This window comes from Pogona vitticeps, chromosome 4 (assembly GCF_051106095.1).
Source record: "Pogona vitticeps strain Pit_001003342236 chromosome 4, PviZW2.1, whole genome shotgun sequence".
Lineage (NCBI taxonomy): Eukaryota > Metazoa > Chordata > Lepidosauria > Squamata > Agamidae > Pogona > Pogona vitticeps.
In genome coordinates this window covers 96420572-96439373 of record NC_135786.1, presented here as the reverse complement: position 1 = coordinate 96439373, position 18802 = coordinate 96420572, and the positions used below count along the sequence as shown (strand labels likewise).

Here is an 18802-nt window from a genome sequence, read left to right as displayed (position 1 = left end):
CTGCGCGGCCCACTCTGGACAGACTGGTTGGTCGGCGGGCGACGTTCCGCGGCCGGGAGGGGGAGGGGCCACCGCCGCCTTAGTTGCCGAAGCGGCTCCTTTTGTGTTTCCCACAATGCACCAGCCTCTCGTCCGCGGGAAAGAAAAATGGCGAAGGGCTGCTGTGGAGCCGGGCTGCCCGTGAGGCTCCCTTGAGCCTCTTCCTTTCTTATCTACCCACCCACCCCCACCCCTGAAGCCCCCGCGGGGAGGGTGGGGGCTCTTGTCCTCTCGAGGAGCCCGGCCAACGGGAGGCTTCTCGGGCAGAGCGCATTCAGCGCACGGATTTCCCTGTATGAAGCGGGTGGCCCCACCGGAGAGACCGAATGAGGTGAGTGAGGGGGGTGACGGGGGAGGGGGAAGCGGGGCGGGGGCGAGGGGGGAAGATCAGTTGAAATTGGGAGCGAGGGAGGGGGCATCCTGTGTTTCGCCTGTTCGGTCTCTCTCTCGCTCTCCTACTCCTTCTCTCCCCCCCCCCACAGCAATTGCCTCTGCTGAGGGGAAAACGCCAGCAGCATTTCCTTCCTTCCTTCCTCTTCTCACAATCCAGTTCTGTTGAAGTGAGGGAAAGGGCAGAAATAATCTCTCTTCCCTCCCCCCCTCCCCGTTTTTAATTGGGCTTTGTGAGAGGTTGGGGTGGAAGTGGGTGGCCGTGCAGCCGGCGGCTTTGACGCCTGTTAAAGGGAGGTTTTCTGTTGTCCTCCGAGAATCAAAACAAAGGCGAGGAGGACCTTGGCTGGGGGGTTGGTTGACAGTGCCTTAAGGGCGCACTAAACTGAAGAGTTTTCTCTTGTGTAAAGTTCCGTCTACAAACGGCCCACAAAGTTCTCTTGTGCTTCTGAATCGTTGATAAAGGGAGGAAACAGTAGAATGATTGCTTGCGGGATAATTCCACTTTGTTCTGGAAGTAATGATCGGCTGTGGTGGCACAGCTAGGTAATTTTAGACTGGACTTGAAAAGCCTCGTCTCTCTTCCATGTAGCATTGTGTGTTGCTTCACATTTCAGCGAATGATCATTAACCTGCCCCCATGCTCTTAATTGCTATATTCCTGATACTTTTGTGTAGTAAAGTTTGGTAAATTGAAAAAGAGCCTGATCATATGCATTATATCCTTTTGTAAATTTGCTCATGTGTTGTAGCTTGCCTTCTTCCAGCTGCTATTGAACTATGAATATGAAAGTGTTTTCTTCTTTTTTTGTTGTACTGTATTAGATTGCATTCACTGTTAGTATTCTATCCTCTCAGGTTGATTTATAATATTCCATTTATCAATATAAATGTATTTGCTCTTTAAAGCCATTTCTGTATGCAAAATGAATTCAAGGCATGTTGCTTCATTACTTTGGACGATTTTTCTCTTTCTGCTGTATTAAATTTTGCATGACAGCTGCTATCCGTTGAGAATTTCCCAATTCCTTGTGTTCTTGTGGTATTGTAAATTAGAGCAACAATAGGAAATCAGTTCCACGAGAATTACTGTTTTAAAGTATTTTAACTTTTCAGCCCATAAAAATACTCTGTCACTTAAAATCAGAAAAATAACATTTCCTGTGCAATTACTTACAATCTAAAGGCTAGTGCATTAAAAGACAAAGGATTCAGAAGGAAGAGAAAGAAGGTGAAGAGAGAAATCCTGTTTTTTGTTTGTTGTCCAAAGAAGGCTAGAATCTTGCAGGAAGTATGTCTTCTCCAATGGGGTGTATTGACCACTATGGAGATAGTAAGTATAATAACAATTTTGTGCTGTCAAGTCAATTTTGATTTACAGTGACCCTTTAAAGGGTTTAGTGGGCATAGAGTACTGAGGAGTGGTTTACTTCTTTTGAGGGCACCCTGGGACTGTGCAGCTTGCCCAAGGCCACACAGACTGATGTCTGGGACACACAGTGGGGAATCAAACTCCCAACCGGCTTCACAACCAGAATTCTAAATCATTGAGCTGTTTGTCAATATTTTCAGATTTTAATCTATCACAGACATTAGGCTCAGACTTGTAGTTTTAGAGTGGTAGTGCTAGGATAGAAAAAGCATTGGATCTACGGACTCCCAAACACATATTGTCATGGGAGAAGCCTCAGTATTGTGCTACCCTTCTATGCCAATGAGCATATGGGATAAGTGTTGTTTCTGGCATGTACCTGATTGACAGATTAAACTCAACTCTTCTCTTGTTTTAGGAAGAATTTTATTTATTCAGTATTCCTCAAGAAAGTTCAAGGCAATATCTGTGATTTCCTCTACCACCTATAAGAAATTTAGCTTAAGAAATATGTAATGATAAACTTTGAAATGCAGGAAACTACCCATAGCCATATGTCTGCACTGTGGCTATAAAACAAAATATATCAATTGATCTTAAGCAGAGATTGATGTAAAGACAAAGTGTAGCAAAGTACAGTAATAGATGAAGATTGAGAAAAACTGTGTTCTAATGTATGTTCAGTCATGGCATCTTGCTGGGTGACTTTGTAGTGCTCATTCACTTCTGCTTGCACTTTTTTTGTAACAATAAAAGAGGGGAAACGGTTTAGGTCACTTTGAGCTCTTTGGATGAAAGATGGGATAGAAATATATGCAATTTAGTCAGAAGTCTGTCTAGAATGCATTTTGGTCAGAAGTGTGTTATCACACCAGATTGAGAAGAGAATGGCAGCTTTTCCAAGATAAGGGCTTGTTAGCCTGGTATTTAATGTTGGGGAAGGATCTGTTCTTTTATGTGTATTATGCATTGATTTAGTCTGTGTGCTGTATTGAAGACGCCTATCCATTTTCATTTTCTCCTTCCAAGTCCATACAAGATACCAAAGAAATTGTAGGCTCAGTGAAATTAATAAAACCAAAAGAAGGAATTATTTGCAAATCTTTGCTAAGACTATGGAATGAGGGAGAAGACAATATGGATCTACTAATGCCCTCAAATTTCTGTGGTTAAGTTAAGATAGCTAATTCTCAACTTCTATAGCTAGAATGGCTGTAGCATGGCATGCGGTTCTTTACCAGTCATTCTACAGTAACTGAAAACCCAGAACCTGAAGTAAAAAGCTATTGGTCAGAACAGATCAGAGACTGTTTCTCATCCCACTTTTTTAACCCATGCTCACTTTGCTCAGCATAAACATCTCATGACACCATTCTATCCTGTGTACCCTAATAATTATATTTGAAATTGGAAATATTGTAACTTGGATTGGAGAGATGGGGAGAAAGGGGTTGTTATCCTTTCGGTACTTAATCTACTACTTCAACTTGGGGAAAATAGTTTTTGGTATTAAGTGTGTGGTAGGTTTGGTACAATAAAGGACAAAAATGGTAGGGACCTAACAGAAGCAAGGTAGCAAGAATCAAGAAGAGGTGGCAAGAATCCACAGAGGAATTATATCAGAAAGATTTGGATATCCCGGACAACCCAGACAATGTAGTTGCTGACCTTGAGCCAGACATCCTGGAGAGTGAAGTCAAGCGGGCCTTAGAAAGCCTGGCTAACAACAAGGCCAGTGGAGGTGATGGCATTCCAGTTGAACTATTTAAATTCTTAAAAGATGATGCTGTTAAGGTGCTACATTCAATATGCCAGCAAGTTTGGAAAACTCAACAGTGGCCAGAGGACTGGAAACGATCAGTCTACATCCCAATCCTAAAGAAGGGCAGTGCCAAAGAATGCTCCAACTACCCTACAATTGCACTCATTTCACATGCTAGCAAGGTTATGCTCAAAATCCTTCAAAGTAGGCTTCAGCAGTATGTGGACAGAGTACTCCCAGAATTATGAGCTGGATTTCAGAGGGGCAGAGGAACTAGAGACCAAATTGCTAACATGCGCTGGATTATGGAGAAAGCCAGAGAGTTTCAGAAAAATATCTACTTCTGCTTCATTGACTATGCAAAAGCTTTTGACTGTGTGGACCACAGCAAACTATGGCAAGTCCTTAAATAAATGGGAGTGCCTGACCACTTATCTATCTACTGAGAAACCTCTATGTGGGACAGGAAGCAACAGTTAGAACTGGATATGGAACAACTGTTTGGTTCAAAATTGGGAAAGGAGTACGACAAGGCTGTATATTGTCTCCCTGCTTATTTAACTTATATGCAGAATACATCATGCCGAAGGCTGGACTGGAGGAATCCCAAGCCGGAATTAAGATTGCCGGAAGAAGTATCAACAACCTCCGATATGCAGATGATACCACTTTGATGGCAGAAAGTGAGGAGGAATTAAAGAACCTTGTAATGAGGGTGAAAGAGGAGAGTGCAAAAAACGGTCTGAAACTCAACATCAAAAAAACTAAGATCATGGCCATTGGTCCCATCACCTCCTGGCAAATAGAAGGGGAAGATATGGAGGAAGTGACAGATTTTACTTTCTTGGGCTCAGTGATCACTGCAGATGGAGACAGCAGCCACGAAATTAAAAGACACCTGCTTCTTGGGAGGAAAGCGATGACAAACCTTGACAGCATCTTAAAAAGCAGAGACATCACCTTGCCAACAAAAGTCCGAATAGTCAAAGCTATGGTTTTTCCTGTAGTGATGTATGGAAGTGAGAGCTGGACCATAAAGAAAGCTGACCGCCGAAGAATTGATGCATTTGAATTGTGGTGCTGGAGGAGGCTCTTGAGAGTCCCCTGGACTGCAAGGAGAACAAACCTATCAGTTCTAAAGGAAATCAAACCAGAGTGCTCACTGGAAGGACAGGTCCTGAAGCTGAGGCTCCAGTACTTTGGCCATCTCATGAGAAGAGAAGACTCCTTGGAAAAGACCTTGATGTTGGGAAAGTGTGATGGCAAGAGGAGAAGGGGACGACAGAGGATGAGATGGTTGGACAGTGTCATCGAAGCAACCAAGATGAATTTGACACAACTCCGGGAGGCAGTGGAAGATAGGAGGGCCTGGCATTCTCTGGTCCATGGGGTCACGAAGAGTCGGACACGACTAAACGATGAGACAAAACTAAAGTGGTCACAGTACCTTCACTGATACACAGTGAACTCTACACTACAGTATATATCAGAGGTAAGATCTCCCACTGTTATATCAAGTTGCCTTGACTTGAAAAACTCTTGACCATATACTATTAATTAAATCTTGTACTGTGACATACAAAAGAAACTCCTATTCATAATTTTTTCATAAGTATAGATTTTACAGTGTGTGAGGTTGGGGTGGCAGTTACAAATCAAGTAAAAGGTCATTTATTTCTAACTTCTATATACTGCCCAATATAGTCAAGAACTCTAATCAGGGTGGTCTGTATATAGGGTATCTAGTCCAACCCTTGATATAGAATAATAATAATAATAATAATAATAATAATAATAATAATAATAATAATAATAATAATAATAATAATAATAATAATAATTTATTGTCATTGTAAGTATATACACAGTATACCCATACAACGAAATTCACAGTACAGAAGTATGTATTAGTAGGTATACGCCATATTTGGGGGAGGGGGACTCCAAATCCCAGAATTCTGCATTCTGAGTGTCCAACTTCTCAGACCCACACCTATATTGTGTTCATGTGGAGAAAGGCCAGGCTGGAAGGCTTCTTTTAATTTTAGAGAGACTACAGGAGTGTGCAAGCACTGGGATAACTTCCTTTTCTAAGGTAAATCCTGGAGCTTATCCTATCTTAGGCTATGAAGTTTTCCTGTCAATCCTTTCTTCAAGTGGGAGTTTGACAGATAGAACTCCCAGAATGGAAAATTATGGAATTTTAAAAAAAGGATTCCCAGTGTGGCGTACTGTATAGACAAGTGGTGGACTAAGACTCTGGAGAACAAGGTTCGAATTCACACTCCCATGGAAACTGACTGGGAGAGTAGAACTGATGAAAATACTTCTTTAAGTATCTCATGTACCTTTAAAACTGTGGTTGCTATAAGTCAGTTCCAACTTGACAGCACAGAACGTACACACACAAAAGCTATATCTCTATATTTAGTGGTGATGTTGATGGTCTATTCCAGAAAATGTTTTTTATAATCAGCTAGTGGCTTATTGACTTTTTTCTTAATGTGTTACCTTTACTTCATATAGCTCAGTCTTAATAAATACATGGGTTCTCTATGAGAAGATACCCGGTATAGTGTAATGGATATTGTGATGGGCCACTCAGGAGGAGACCTGGGTTTAAATTCTTGCTCGAACAGAACAGGGTGGATTTGATTTAAAATAAAAATGATTTAGAAGTCTGTATTTTTTCTTGATTTATAGAAAAGATTCATTTTATTTTTAAAATTGTTGTTTTTTACTCTCCCTTAAATTAACTCATGACACATAATATAACATGCTGTCTATGATAATACTCATTTTGAATTTATGCTAAGTAAATCCTAATATAATTATTGCTAGCTAATGTGGCTCAGGACCAGGAGGAATGGGGGGGGCAAACAATGTGATCAATCTCTTAGTTTTTAAATCCATGTACAAACAAGGACAACTATCAGAATGTATGCACTCAGAAGTAAGTCACATTTAACTTATTCCCAAATACAGTGGTGCCTCGCTAGACGATGACAATCCGTTCCACTGAAATCGCTGTTTAGGAAAATCATTGTCTAGTGAAAAGCATTTCCCCATTGGAATGCATTGAAACCTGTTTAATGTGTTCCGGTGGGGAAGAATCGTCGGCCATAGGAAAGCCGCTTTGCGAACCGCCTATCGGCTGTTTAAATCGCTGTCTTGCGAAGCTTAGGTCCCGAAAACAACTGTTTTGTGAGCGCAAAGGAAGCTGTCAAAATCGTCTAGCGAAAATCGGTTTGCGAAGCAGGGACCAAACATTGTCCAGCGAAATTCCCCCATAGGAATCACTGTTTTGCGAATTGCTATAGTGATCGCAAAAAGTCAATGTCTAGCAAAAAAAAAAAAAACCTGTCATGCGGGGTAACTGACTAGCAAGGCACCACTGTAAATGGGCATAGGATTGATACGCATGCTTTCATATGAAAGCAGTATTGATATTTGATTTTCATTCATCAGTGCACAAGGATGAAATAGATTTTTTTTCAGATAAGATATTTCAGAGATAGGTTTCTTCAATACTTCCTGAAAAATAAATTACCTAATATTTATGTAAAAAACAATATATTTTTGCATCCGTTGAAATTAAAACTAGTAAAGCCTTCCAGTGCAGCATGGCTTCTAGTGCTGAAAGGCAGCTGTAGTTGATTCCCTTGTTGGATTTTTTAAAAGTGAAGACAACTTACTGTCTTTTCAACTGCAGTAAGTTCTTTAAATTAGGAGCGGAAATTTTATTGGTGTGATATCTAAAGTTTTGATTGTGTGTTATGTTTTGCCTGTTCCACAGTTTGACAGAGAAATAAAATTATGCGGCACTTGAAAGGCCTCCATGGGTGTAGCACCATGTGCTTGCTTCGTCCCAATACCAAACGTGATAGGATGTTTCTTTTACTGTTTTGTACATAAGTACTGTATGAGGCAGAACTTTCAATGATCTGCACAGTTGAAATTAGAGAAGATGATTGTTGGTCTTAAAACTGGTTACTTTAACTAACAAAGGTTAAAATTTCAGTTACTTGCTTTATTATTAGGTAATAATGCTTTGTGTTGCCACTGTTACAACAGATTTCAGGACCACTCCCTTTTCTCTACTTTGGAATATGTCTTGTTGAATTTGGTGAGCTGACTTAAGAGAATTGGGCATTGGACCTGTTTGTAAAATTGCAGTCCTAAAGATGCTGTTGGGTGATAAGTGCCACTAAACATGGTGAAAGTTGCTTCTGAGAAAATGATTGTAGGATTATGCTTCAAGTCTGTGATTTAATGCATTTATGCAAGATTAAAGTAGTGTGTAATTCAAATTGTGGAGTCCTCTTATTTGCTGAAGGTCTGTGTGGATAAGTTCTGTTCCATCACAACGTTCCCATGTGGTTTGGGGGAAGAAGATGTTGATTCTCTTCACTTGCTAAATGTATTGGAACCATTTCTGGGAGCTGGTGAACACCTTTCTAATGTTTCTTCTGCAATTTAGCTGAGATACAAAGTATGAATTTCTCTCTCAAAATGTAGCGCATTAAACTAACTTTGCATTCTAATTTTCGCCTAATTAGGTTTTGTGATGATATATCAGTATAGTGTGATAGTCTTTTAACATAAATATTTGCAGAATACAAAAGAAACATACATATTTTTAATACTGGAAAAAGAAACAAGGTATAGGTTGTTGTCATTAATTCCATATTTCTTTCAATTTTAGAGACTCTACGGGGGTGGGTAATTCAGTGGTCCACAAGCGGTCTCCCTTACGCCGAAACCAAAAACCACCAGTATCCTTGACCAAACTGTCTTCAAGGGATGGACAGAAAGCCAAAAAGCCAGTGTGCAAATTTGAAGAAGGACAAGATGTCCTAGCTAGGTGGTCAGATGGCTTGTTTTATCTTGGAACTATCAAAAAGGTAAAAAAAAATCTATGAAAAACATCTATTGCAGCATATTCAGCTCAGTGTTTAGAAACCACAGCTTCAACTCTGTTGTCATTTCAGATAAACAAACTGAAGCAGAGCTGCTTCATCATATTTGAAGACAGTTCCAAATCCTGGGTTCTCTGGAAGGACATACAGACAGGCAAGAAAATGACTTTAAACATCTTTTATAAAGTTTACTTCTTTTCCACCTCAGGGCCACATTCCCTTTTAACCTTTCCAGACCTACATGTCAATAGTGGATAGAGCTAAAGCTATTTGTACAGCCACCATTTCTACACATTTGTTTGAATTTCACCATCCCATGCTGGGTGTGCGTATTAAACTTTTCAAGGCAGTTGTTCATGGGCTGAGTACCCTTTTCTTCCTCAGCCTGATTCCTGCCAACCCCAAGTCATCCTTGAAAACCACTCTGTCTTCAAAATTAGGCTTAGGGGAGAAAATGCTAAATCTAACAGGGGCAGAGCAAATTGAGGAGGGCACAGGCAGGGGCCATAGCTTTTGTAGGCTGTATCTTGACTACAATCTACAGACACTTTTTTTTATAAGGAAGAAAGGGAAACATAGTGCATTGATGCAGTAGAAAAAGTCTAGATTTATATCATATTTCAAGCCATTGTTTTATGAAAGTATTAATTTAAATACAGTGGTACCTCGCTAGGTGACGACCCCACTGTACAACAAAACTGCATTATGATTTTTTTGCGATCGCTATAGCGATTCGCAAAACAATCATTCCTATGGGGGAATTCCGCTTGACGATGATTAGGTCTATGCTTTGCGGAGCGTTTATTTGCAAGACTATGATTTTTTCCAACAATTGTCGGCTTCCTAAAGTGGCTGCCCTGTCTTTTCTGGACCCATGCTTTGCAGGGCAGCCATTTTAACAGCTGATCGGCGCTTGCAAAATGACTTCCCTATAGGCGATCTTCGCTGGACAAGGAGGTAATTTCCTCATTGGAATGCATTAAACCGAGTTTCAATGGATTCCAATGGGGAAAGGCTTTTCGCATGGTGCCGATTTCACTTAACAGCCCGGAACAGATTATCGTCGTCATGCGGGGCACCACTGTAGATTAATTTTAGCTTTGATAAGTATTGCTGTATTTTCTGTTTTTTTATTCTTGTACATCACCCAGAGTGACCATTGGTCAGATGGACAGTCTAGAAGTTCAGAAATAAAATAAATAGGATAGACAGCACTCAACATTAGCCTTAAGGTTTATCTTCTATTCATTACTCATGCTTACTGTACTCGGCTCAAGCTTTAGCAGATTCCTTTCATCTCACTGCAGTCCTGGAAGATAGAACCTGGTTAGTACTGACTAACCCAATGTCTTACTCTGTTTCTCTTACCTACGCACCTTCAAATCTCCATGTAATGGGGGCTATCTTATAATTAGAACAAGTTTAATAGTTTCATGCATATTTGCTGGATCCATTTTTAAAAGAAGAAAATATAATTGATACTCATTTGAAGTAAGTCATGGCCTTTATCTTTTTAGGAGCTACTGAAAGTGGGGAAATGGTCTGTACAATATGTCAGGAAGAATATTCAGAAGCACCCAATGAAATGGTTATATGTGATAAATGTGGTCAAGGTAATGTGAATTTTGTAGCATACAGAGTTTTTAAAAATCTAACCAATGTTTGATGAGTAATCTTGAATTTTTATGTTTGCAATGAAATGGTTAAGTTTAAAATAAATATAATCAACACTGGATATATAGTGTACTTTCTAACATTTCAGGATATTTGATTTATAATGTGTGTTAGAAATTAGATCAAGAATTCTGTATTAAAACTTACCAGAGTGATTCAACATTAAGATTGTAAGTGCTTTTAATATCCCTTTAAACAGTGAAAAAAATTCTCTTTTAAAAATTTAGGTTATCATCAGTTATGTCACACACCAAATATTGATTCTAGCGTGATAGATTCAGATGATAAATGGCTCTGTCGGCAGTGTGTCTTTGCAACAACCACAAAGGTATGTTAACTGCTTGATGAAAATAATTGAAATGAAGAGTTGTGCTTGTGTGGCATTGGACTGTAGCATTTGCTGCTTCATTTGCTTTATTTCAGAGAGGTGGCGCACTTAAGAAAGGACCAAATGCTAAGGCACTGCAAGTCATGAAGCAAACATTGCCTTACAATGTAGCTGATCTTGAATGGGATGCAGGCCATAAAACAAATGCTCAACAGTGTTATTGCTACTGTGGCGGTCCTGGAGAGTAAGTACAAAGAAAATTTTAAATATATATTTTCTCACATTTACTTCTATATTCTATAATTGTTAGTCATGTCTACAAAAGCTGTTGTATTTCAGTTTAATCAGCTGTGCAGTACAATGGTGTTGCACCAGCAAGAGGAGGCATTCATTGCATTTTTTTGTACTTCAGTTTTAAACATTTTTGTTCAAGAAAATTCTATATTTAAGCTGCATTCTTACATGGACTTACTTGGGAGCAAACGTCATTGAACACAACTGAGACTTACTTTCAAGCGTACATAGGTTTGAACATTTTCAGTACATCTGAAACTGGTCAAATAGTTTCATGCAGTTTGTTTCCTTCCCCAACCAAAAGTGACAAAAATGCACTCCTGGTGATGGTGGTAGTGGTGAGTCCATCCTATATACACACACTAAATCAAGGTTCTAGATCTGGAAGGGAACCACCGTATCTTGAGATTTTCAGGAGCAGCAAAATTGGTCAAAAATAAAGATTTATGATGCAACTATACTGTTCATAAAGGCCACAAGGGACTTTTTGTGGGGCATAATTCCTGCTGGCAGCCAGGGGAAAGTATGCTGCTTGAGCAGGATATTTTTCAGAAACTAACAAGCAGCCATTAGGCAACATTCTGATCAAGCTGTGACTAGCAAAAACATAGCTAAATACCTTATACTCACTAAGGTACAGGTAACTGAAAGGACAAGGTTGGAAAAACCTGAGTGTCCTATATTTGAATGAATTGTACAGCAGAAAGTAACATCCTTGATCCACTTTGACCATTTCTGAAGACCTGCTTGTACAGATAGCTTTTTTTTCTTTTCGTCACTTTTGCTATATTTTCAAATGTCAGGACATTGCTGTTCATGGTGCTTCTGTATCATTGTACTTGCAGAAAGATATATATGTGACATTATGTTCAACCAGTGACTGAACTCCTATTATGTCGCTATGTAAAAGACATAACTTCTAGAGGTGAATTGTGTGATTTTCTGTGCAATAGATGTCTACGAATATTTCTTAACTTGAGGTGCTTCATCTCCAACTGTTACACCTTTTGTGTAGCAGCAGAACAGGATTTCACCCACTGTCTTTCTATCAGTTGAACTGACACTAATAAATCCCCCCCACCTGCAGTCCAAGTGCCCCCCCTACCTGCTTGCTCAAGGTTGACATGGCCCCTTCTGAAGCAGATTTGGCATGGTAAATTAGACTACAAGGGAGGAGAATATGGAAAACTCCAATTGCACAGTGTTGCCCATAACCTGTTCAGCTTGTGTGGTTAAAAATAATTTTGACTGTTTCGATCTAAGTTTGATCTACCAAAATGGTGCATTTTTTCTACTATTGCAGGGAACAATTTAGACCAATTCTATTTTTTTTTCCTTTTTTCCATGCTGTTGATAAAGCTGGTATTTAAAGATGCTTCAGTGCTGCAAATGTAAACAGTGGTTTCATGAGGCTTGTGTGCAGTGCCTGCAAAAGCCCATGCTTTATGGTGACAGGTAAGATGTATTTTTGTTTGGATGTCAGAGATTTTTCCCTTGGAAAGGGTGATAGAGTATATTTGTGTTGTTCGCCTAGATTGGTTTGTAATAATTGTGTTACTGTTTTTATTGCAATATATTATTTTTAGCATTGCTTTTATATTGCGTTTTTATTTATAACTTTTTATTTATAACTATAAGTTTAGTTTTATTACAGACAGTGTGTTTAAACAAATTCATCTTTGTGTCCAAAGTTAGATTAAGAATTATATACTTTTTTTAAAAAAATCCATTAAGTGTGAGTAGAACAAAATGTTTTTTTAGTTAATAGATCTTGAATAGCAAATGGGTCCAGAGTTTTCTCATCTCAAAGATCACAACTAACATTAATACTTATTCACTGCTGCACTAAAGATACAGGCATATGCTGATTTCTTTGTTGTGTAAAGTCTTGTAAAATTAATCTTGTTACATATTTACAGCATTAAATATGTTCTTTTTTAAAAGGTTTTATACATTCGTTTGTTCAGTTTGTAGTTCTGGACCAGAATACCTCAAACGTTTACCCTTGCAGTGGTAAGTTGAACTTAATAGTGCACTGAGGAAAAAATCAGCATCTCACTGTACACTTCCATGATTATATCTTGGTTTTTTTTTTAAAAAAATTATTTTGCCATTCAGAAGCATAAGCATCACTCGTGTAACTTGGTGCACTGTTACTTTTATCAAGGTTGCTTTCTCACTGGTTTCAAATTGAGACACTGAGAAACTATCTAGAAAGGGGCAAATAATAGGCTAATAAGGCTGTGAAACATTTAGGAATAACTTAATGTAACGGAGTAAGCTAGCTTTTTTCTAAGTTGCTCTAGCTCTGTCTTCTAATTTGATTGTGTTCACACTTTCAGAATGTTGAATTATGCTAATTTTGTTATTAACACTTTGAATTTTAGGGTAGATATAGCACATCTATGCCTTTACAACCTAAGTGTTATTCACAAAAAGAAATATTTTGATTCAGAGCTTGAACTCATGACCTATATTAATGAAAACTGGGACCGACTCCACCCTGGTGAAGTAAGTAGTTGTAATTTTCTTATTAGTCATGTGTATGACTCATCTAGAAGGTCAAGCTGTTAACAACTGTTAATTTTTTAATGAAACTACTGTACTCACATTTTCATGTACTTCAGGAGAATTGTGATAAGCTTACCATTTGGAAATACGTCGGCTACAAAACTGTTTAAATGGTTTATTTTGTTACCAGCAATGAAAGGTTGTGGGCACACCTTGTAAACTGCATCATTTCTAGAAAAATCACTGCTGCAGGTCCTGCTGCAGCTGCCAGGAACAACATGAGCATCTATTTTCAGACATTTAAGATTCTCTCTCCCCTACCCCTCCAAATGGCTTCCCCAACACTAGAAGGATCCTAACGAGCCTAGAAACCTTTATGGGGGTAGGGATTGTAATGTCCTGAACAGTATATGTGGTAATTCTAGTACAGTATATATCTGTGCTATAGTATCTTGGAACTGATACTGTATTTGTAGTGTCTGGAATGGCATTGAAAGTTTTAATAGATTAAATCATTTCTTAATACTTTACAGTTGGCAGACACTCCAAAATCTGAAAGATATGAGCATGTTCTGGAGGCATTAAATGATTACAAGACTATGTAAGTTGCTGTGGAGTTTTTTACATTTTGTTCTTACTCCTTCTGTTTAGTCTAATGGAGATACTAATCTTGAGTGATTCTTTAGAACTGTTTGCTAAAGCTTACTACAAAACGTTTAAAACTTTGGAATCAGACTTGTAACTTTTTCTTGGCTAATAAGAACTGAATGTTTCTCTTTATTTCCCATGTGAGTGGAATTAAAATAAACTGTATGTTCCATATTTAATATTTAATGATTCAGGTTTATGTCTGGAAAGGAAATAAAGAAGAAAAAGCATTTGTTTGGCTTGAGAATTCGTGTTCCTCCTTGCCCACCAAATGCTGTTTTTAAGGCTGAGAAAGAACCAGAGGGAACATCACATGAGTTCAAAATTAAAGGGAGAAAATCATCTAAACCTGTGCCTGATCAGAGGTAAACAAATCTAACAGCTGAATCACTTTTCTTCTCAGACTGGATATTTTTCACACAATAGTAGGTATCCTGAGACCAAAAACATCTTTATCACAAAATGAACACATATTGGCTGATATCCTGTATTCCCTGGATGGGAAATAGGCTTGTACAGTGGACCTTTTCTTTATATACCTTCCTCTTGTACCCCTTGAAATCTTGCTCAGGCCATGTAATTTGGGTGTCAGAATTTATCTTTTAAACAATGAAGTTGGATTGCTATTATTTAGTCATTTAGTTGTGTCTGACTTCTCATGCCCCATGGACCAGAGCATGCCAGGCCCTCCTGTATTCCGCTGCCTCCCGGAGTTGGGTCAAATTCATGTTGGTAGCTTCGGTGACACTGTCCAACCATCTCATCCTCTGTCGTCCCCTTCTCCTCTTGCCCTCAATCAGGGTATTTTCCAGAGAGTCTTCTCATGAGATGGCCAAAGTATTGGAGCCTCAGCTTCAGAATGTGTCCTTCCAGTGAGCACTCAGTGTTGATTTCCTTTAGAATGGATAGGTTTGTTCTCCTTTTAGTCCAGGGGACTCTCAAGAGCCTCCTCCAGCACAATTCAAAAGCATCAATTCATGAATTTTAAATGAAGTTGGATAGCACGATAAATTCTCTAAGTTGATATTGTAACATACAGCCTGACAAATTATAATGTATGAACTTGATCAGTTAAAATTTACCAGTTAACAAAATTCTCAGTTTTGCTGAGTATTTCTGCTTGAAAAGTCTGCTGCCCATGTCAGAATTGAGACTCTTGCCTTGTACTACCCCAAATATCTGTACAGTAAAGAGGATGATGGACTCTAACAACATTCCATTCTTGCATACAGCAATACATTTGTGTGCTCTATGTTTTGCATACCCTGCAGTGGTTTTCTTTCTTTTGGGGGGGGGGGGGGTCCTGCCAGAATGTAATCAAATGCAGAATTCACAAAGTCATATAATAGCTCTTACATTTAAGGGAAATAACTACTTCAGTAATTGTATATTAAGTACATTTAGGAGAGTAAACCTGTTGAATATAACTGATGATCCTAAACGGGAAGCAAAATAGTAAATCACAAGTCAGAATCCTATTATTTACATGTACTGGTGTTAATTCCATTCAAGCAAATCTCAGCAGCAAATTGCCACTAGTTAAGTTAATTTAAGCATCTGGTGTCACATGCTAGTTATGTAACAACAAATGCCTCCACTGAATTTTTAACTTGAGTTCACTGCAGTTTATGCTGATAGTCATAAGTTGGTGTAATTCTTCAGATGAGTTCCAGCCATAATTAAGTCCAGCCCATTAGCATGTCATTTAAAAAACTAAAATATGCACTTTCTTCTAGGGAAGTTACTAATGGTGTAGAAAAAAAGGGGAAGAAAAAATCTATAGGTCGCCCACCTGGCCCATATACAAGAAAAATGATTCAGAAAATGTCTGAATTGACTCCTTTGGTAGGTGGCATTTGCATTTATTTCATATTACTTTTTTGATTTAAAATGGCCATTATGTGTAGTTTAAAAATTCAGCCTCTTTGTTTTCTTGGGAAGTTAAATTTTTAAAAAGCCTGAAAAAGTTCTCCTTTTGTCCCCCTGTTTGGAAAAAGGAACCTGTTCTAATGCAAGAATCCCCTCCCTTGGACTTACCTAGCACTGCTGGGTAAGTAAGGAAAAATCTGCTGTAAACCTTATTGTTGATTAGCGAACATCTAGTTAGATCAGGTGTTAATGTTTCAATCCTTTGATCACATGGTATCATGATTTGGCTCAGAAGATCTGATGGAACTGCACATTCATCCAATACCTCAGATGTGGAATCCACAGGTGCTGCCAGTACAAAAGAAACTACCTCAAACAGTATTTCGAAGCATTACAGGTACACCATTGTTTCATTTATTCCCATATATACTTGTACTGGAGGAGGGATTAATAAATTTAATATATTGCTTGGACCTTAAAATATTATGAGTGGGTGCTGATAAGTATTGAGCCTTTCCCAGAAAAAAAAATTGAGCTAGGAAGATGTAACTGCCACACTATTCTACATATTCCTCCAGGAAGTCAATGCACATGCGACATCTGTCCTGCAGCTTCTTAAGTCCCTGCAAATAAAATTCTTCCGACTGCTGGTGTAACCACTCATTTGCAGCATTAGTTGCCTCCAGAACACTCCCAAATTGTTGCCTCTTTAGGTGTTTTTTAGTTTGGGGGACAGATAATAGTCAGAAGGAGCCAGGTTGGGAGAACAGGGTGGATGGGCCATCACTTGAAAGCCTAAGGACGTCAGTTTTGCCATTGTTTCACCTGCAGTGTGTGACGAGGCATTGTCATGCTACAGGATGACAACTTTGGAGAGCTTTCCTCAACGTTTTTCCTTGATGTTTTGCCTCAACTTCATCAATAAAGTGCAGTTATATTTTGCATTGATGGTTGAACCCTGTTGGAGGTAGTTCACCAGGAGAACTCCCTTCTTATACCAAAAAACCTTGCCATTGGCTTCTGTACCAACCTTTGCACTCGGAACTTGTTTGGCCTGGGGGAACCACTGTGCCTCCATTCCTTAGACTGTTCCTTTGTCTCAGGATCATAACAGTAGATCCATGTCTCATCACCAGTAACCAGTTTGCCCAAGAAATCTGACTCATTTCCTGCAAAATGTTCCAAAACAGCAACCGATGACTCCACAAGTTTCCTCTTTTGTTTTGTTGTCAAATGTTTGGGGATCTACTTTGCTGCCAGCTTTCTCATTTCCAAGTCATTGTAGATGATGGCACCAACTCTCACATGATATTCTCAGATATATAGCAATACTGTTGGCTGATATTCAGCGGTCCTCGATCATGTCATGGATGGCTTTCACATTTGCAGGCACAGAGACAGAAACTGGCCTTCCACTGGGTTTCTCACTTTCAACACCAAAATGGCCAGTTTAAAAATTGACAACCTGATGTTTAACTGTTGCATATGAAGGGCCACTTCATGTCAGCTATAGTTTGTGACATTTCATCATGGATCTGCTTTGCACCTTTCCCTTGGAGAAACAGGAACTTGATTAAGGTCCTATGTTCTTCTACATTGAACTTTTCTGGAGGTGCCACCATGTTCACTTTGGACCGGAAAATGAAAGTTAAGTTAAAATCATAGATAGTTGATTTTTGCACCATTGAATATAGACAAATTGGCCAATACATCCTACAATTTATAGCTTCCTAGCTCAGTTTTTTTTTTGGTAAGGCTCAGTACTTATCAGCACTCCCTCGTACCTTAAGGAAGTTTAGAAAATGTTTTTATTCCTCCTTGCAGCCATTGGTGAACAACAAAAAAGCTCCATGAAGGATTAAGAGTTAGGGCAAAACGCTGTGTAAGGTGCTGCAAGGTGCATCTGTTTGAACATCACATATTATCGTACTTTTCGCTCCATAAGATGCATTTCCCCCCTCCAAAAAAAGTGGTGGTAAAAGTGTGTGCGTCTTATGGAGCAAATACTGTCACCACCACTACCACCGCCCTCTGAGGCCACCGTAGGCCTCAGAAGGTCCCGTGGGGGTCTCCCCACACCACCGTCGCTGGCTTCGGAGGCCTCAGAAGGCCCCGCGGGGGTCCCCCCGCCACCATCCCTGGCTTTGGAGGCCTCCGGAGACCTCAGACAGCCCAGCGGGGGTCCCCCCCACACCACCATGCTGGCTTTTGAGGACTCCTGGGAGGCTTCGGACTGCTAAGGTGCTGCTTTTTACTTTTAAAAAAATGTTCTGTGTGGGTTTTGGAGGGTAGGTTTGGGCTGGGGCAGGGGTGGGCAATTAATTTCTATGGGGGGGCCACATGAATAATCTGAACTGTGTTCGGGGGCCGAACCAACTTTACTTAAAAATAAAATGAAACTGTGATATTATGATTGTTTTTATTTTAAATTTGTTAATCTTCACAAATACTAAAGAGGTTTTTTTTACGGTATCTTAAAGCTAGGCAACTAATCAATTTGAGACAAAAAGTTATAAATGGTTTTGATGTTCAAAACTGTCTGGGGGCCAGACAGGAGCAGCTCACGGGCCGCATGTGGCCCTTAGGCTGCACTTTGCCCAGGTCTGGGCTGGGGGGTATGTTTCTATGTCACTTTGTTTTTTGGTGATTTTTTTGTTCGCAGTCCCAGCATGGGACTTGCTCTGTTTCTTTACTTTTATTATTATGTTTTGGTATTTAAAAATTAGGTGCTGCTTTTTACTTTTTAAAAAAATGTTCTGGGGGGGTTTGGAGGGTAGGTTTGAACTGGGGGGGGTATTTTTCTATGCTGCTTTGTTTTTTGGTAATTTTTTTCAGTCCCAGCATGGGATTTGCTCTGTTTATTTAATTTTATTTTATTTTTTGGTATTTAAAAATTAGGTGTGTCTTATGGTCAGGTGCATCTTATGGAGCGAAAAATACGGTACTTATATGCAATTGATTTATTTCTGGAATACTCTAGACACATTGTTTTATGT

General features: G+C 39.3%; 1 protein-coding gene across 6 annotated transcripts in view; it reads left to right on the top strand.

Annotated features, from left to right (window-relative positions):
- Positions 1-130: 130 nt before the first annotated feature.
- Positions 131-18802, top strand: part of MTF2 (metal response element binding transcription factor 2) — a 22806-nt gene continuing 4134 nt past the window's right edge. For 2 of the 6 annotated variants that reach the window (XM_072997989.2, XM_072997992.2), the window contains exons 1-14: positions 131-370; positions 8269-8467; positions 8555-8636; positions 10000-10095; positions 10384-10484; positions 10580-10728; positions 12138-12233; positions 12723-12791; positions 13166-13289; positions 13823-13890; positions 14132-14302; positions 15674-15782; positions 15935-15987; positions 16102-16203. In XM_072997989.2, the coding sequence (XP_072854090.1) occupies positions 366-370; positions 8269-8467; positions 8555-8636; positions 10000-10095; positions 10384-10484; positions 10580-10728; positions 12138-12233; positions 12723-12791; positions 13166-13289; positions 13823-13890; positions 14132-14302; positions 15674-15782; positions 15935-15987; positions 16102-16203 (1424 nt within the window). In that variant the 5' untranslated portion in view covers positions 131-365. Of the gene's footprint in view, positions 371-8268; positions 8468-8554; positions 8637-9999; positions 10096-10383; positions 10485-10579; positions 10729-12137; positions 12234-12722; positions 12792-13165; positions 13290-13822; positions 13891-14131; positions 14303-15673; positions 15783-15934; positions 15988-16098; positions 16204-18802 lie in introns of all 6 variants that reach the window. The other 4 variants (XM_072997988.2, XM_072997991.2, XM_078391785.1 and 1 more) reach the window with 3 other exon arrangements.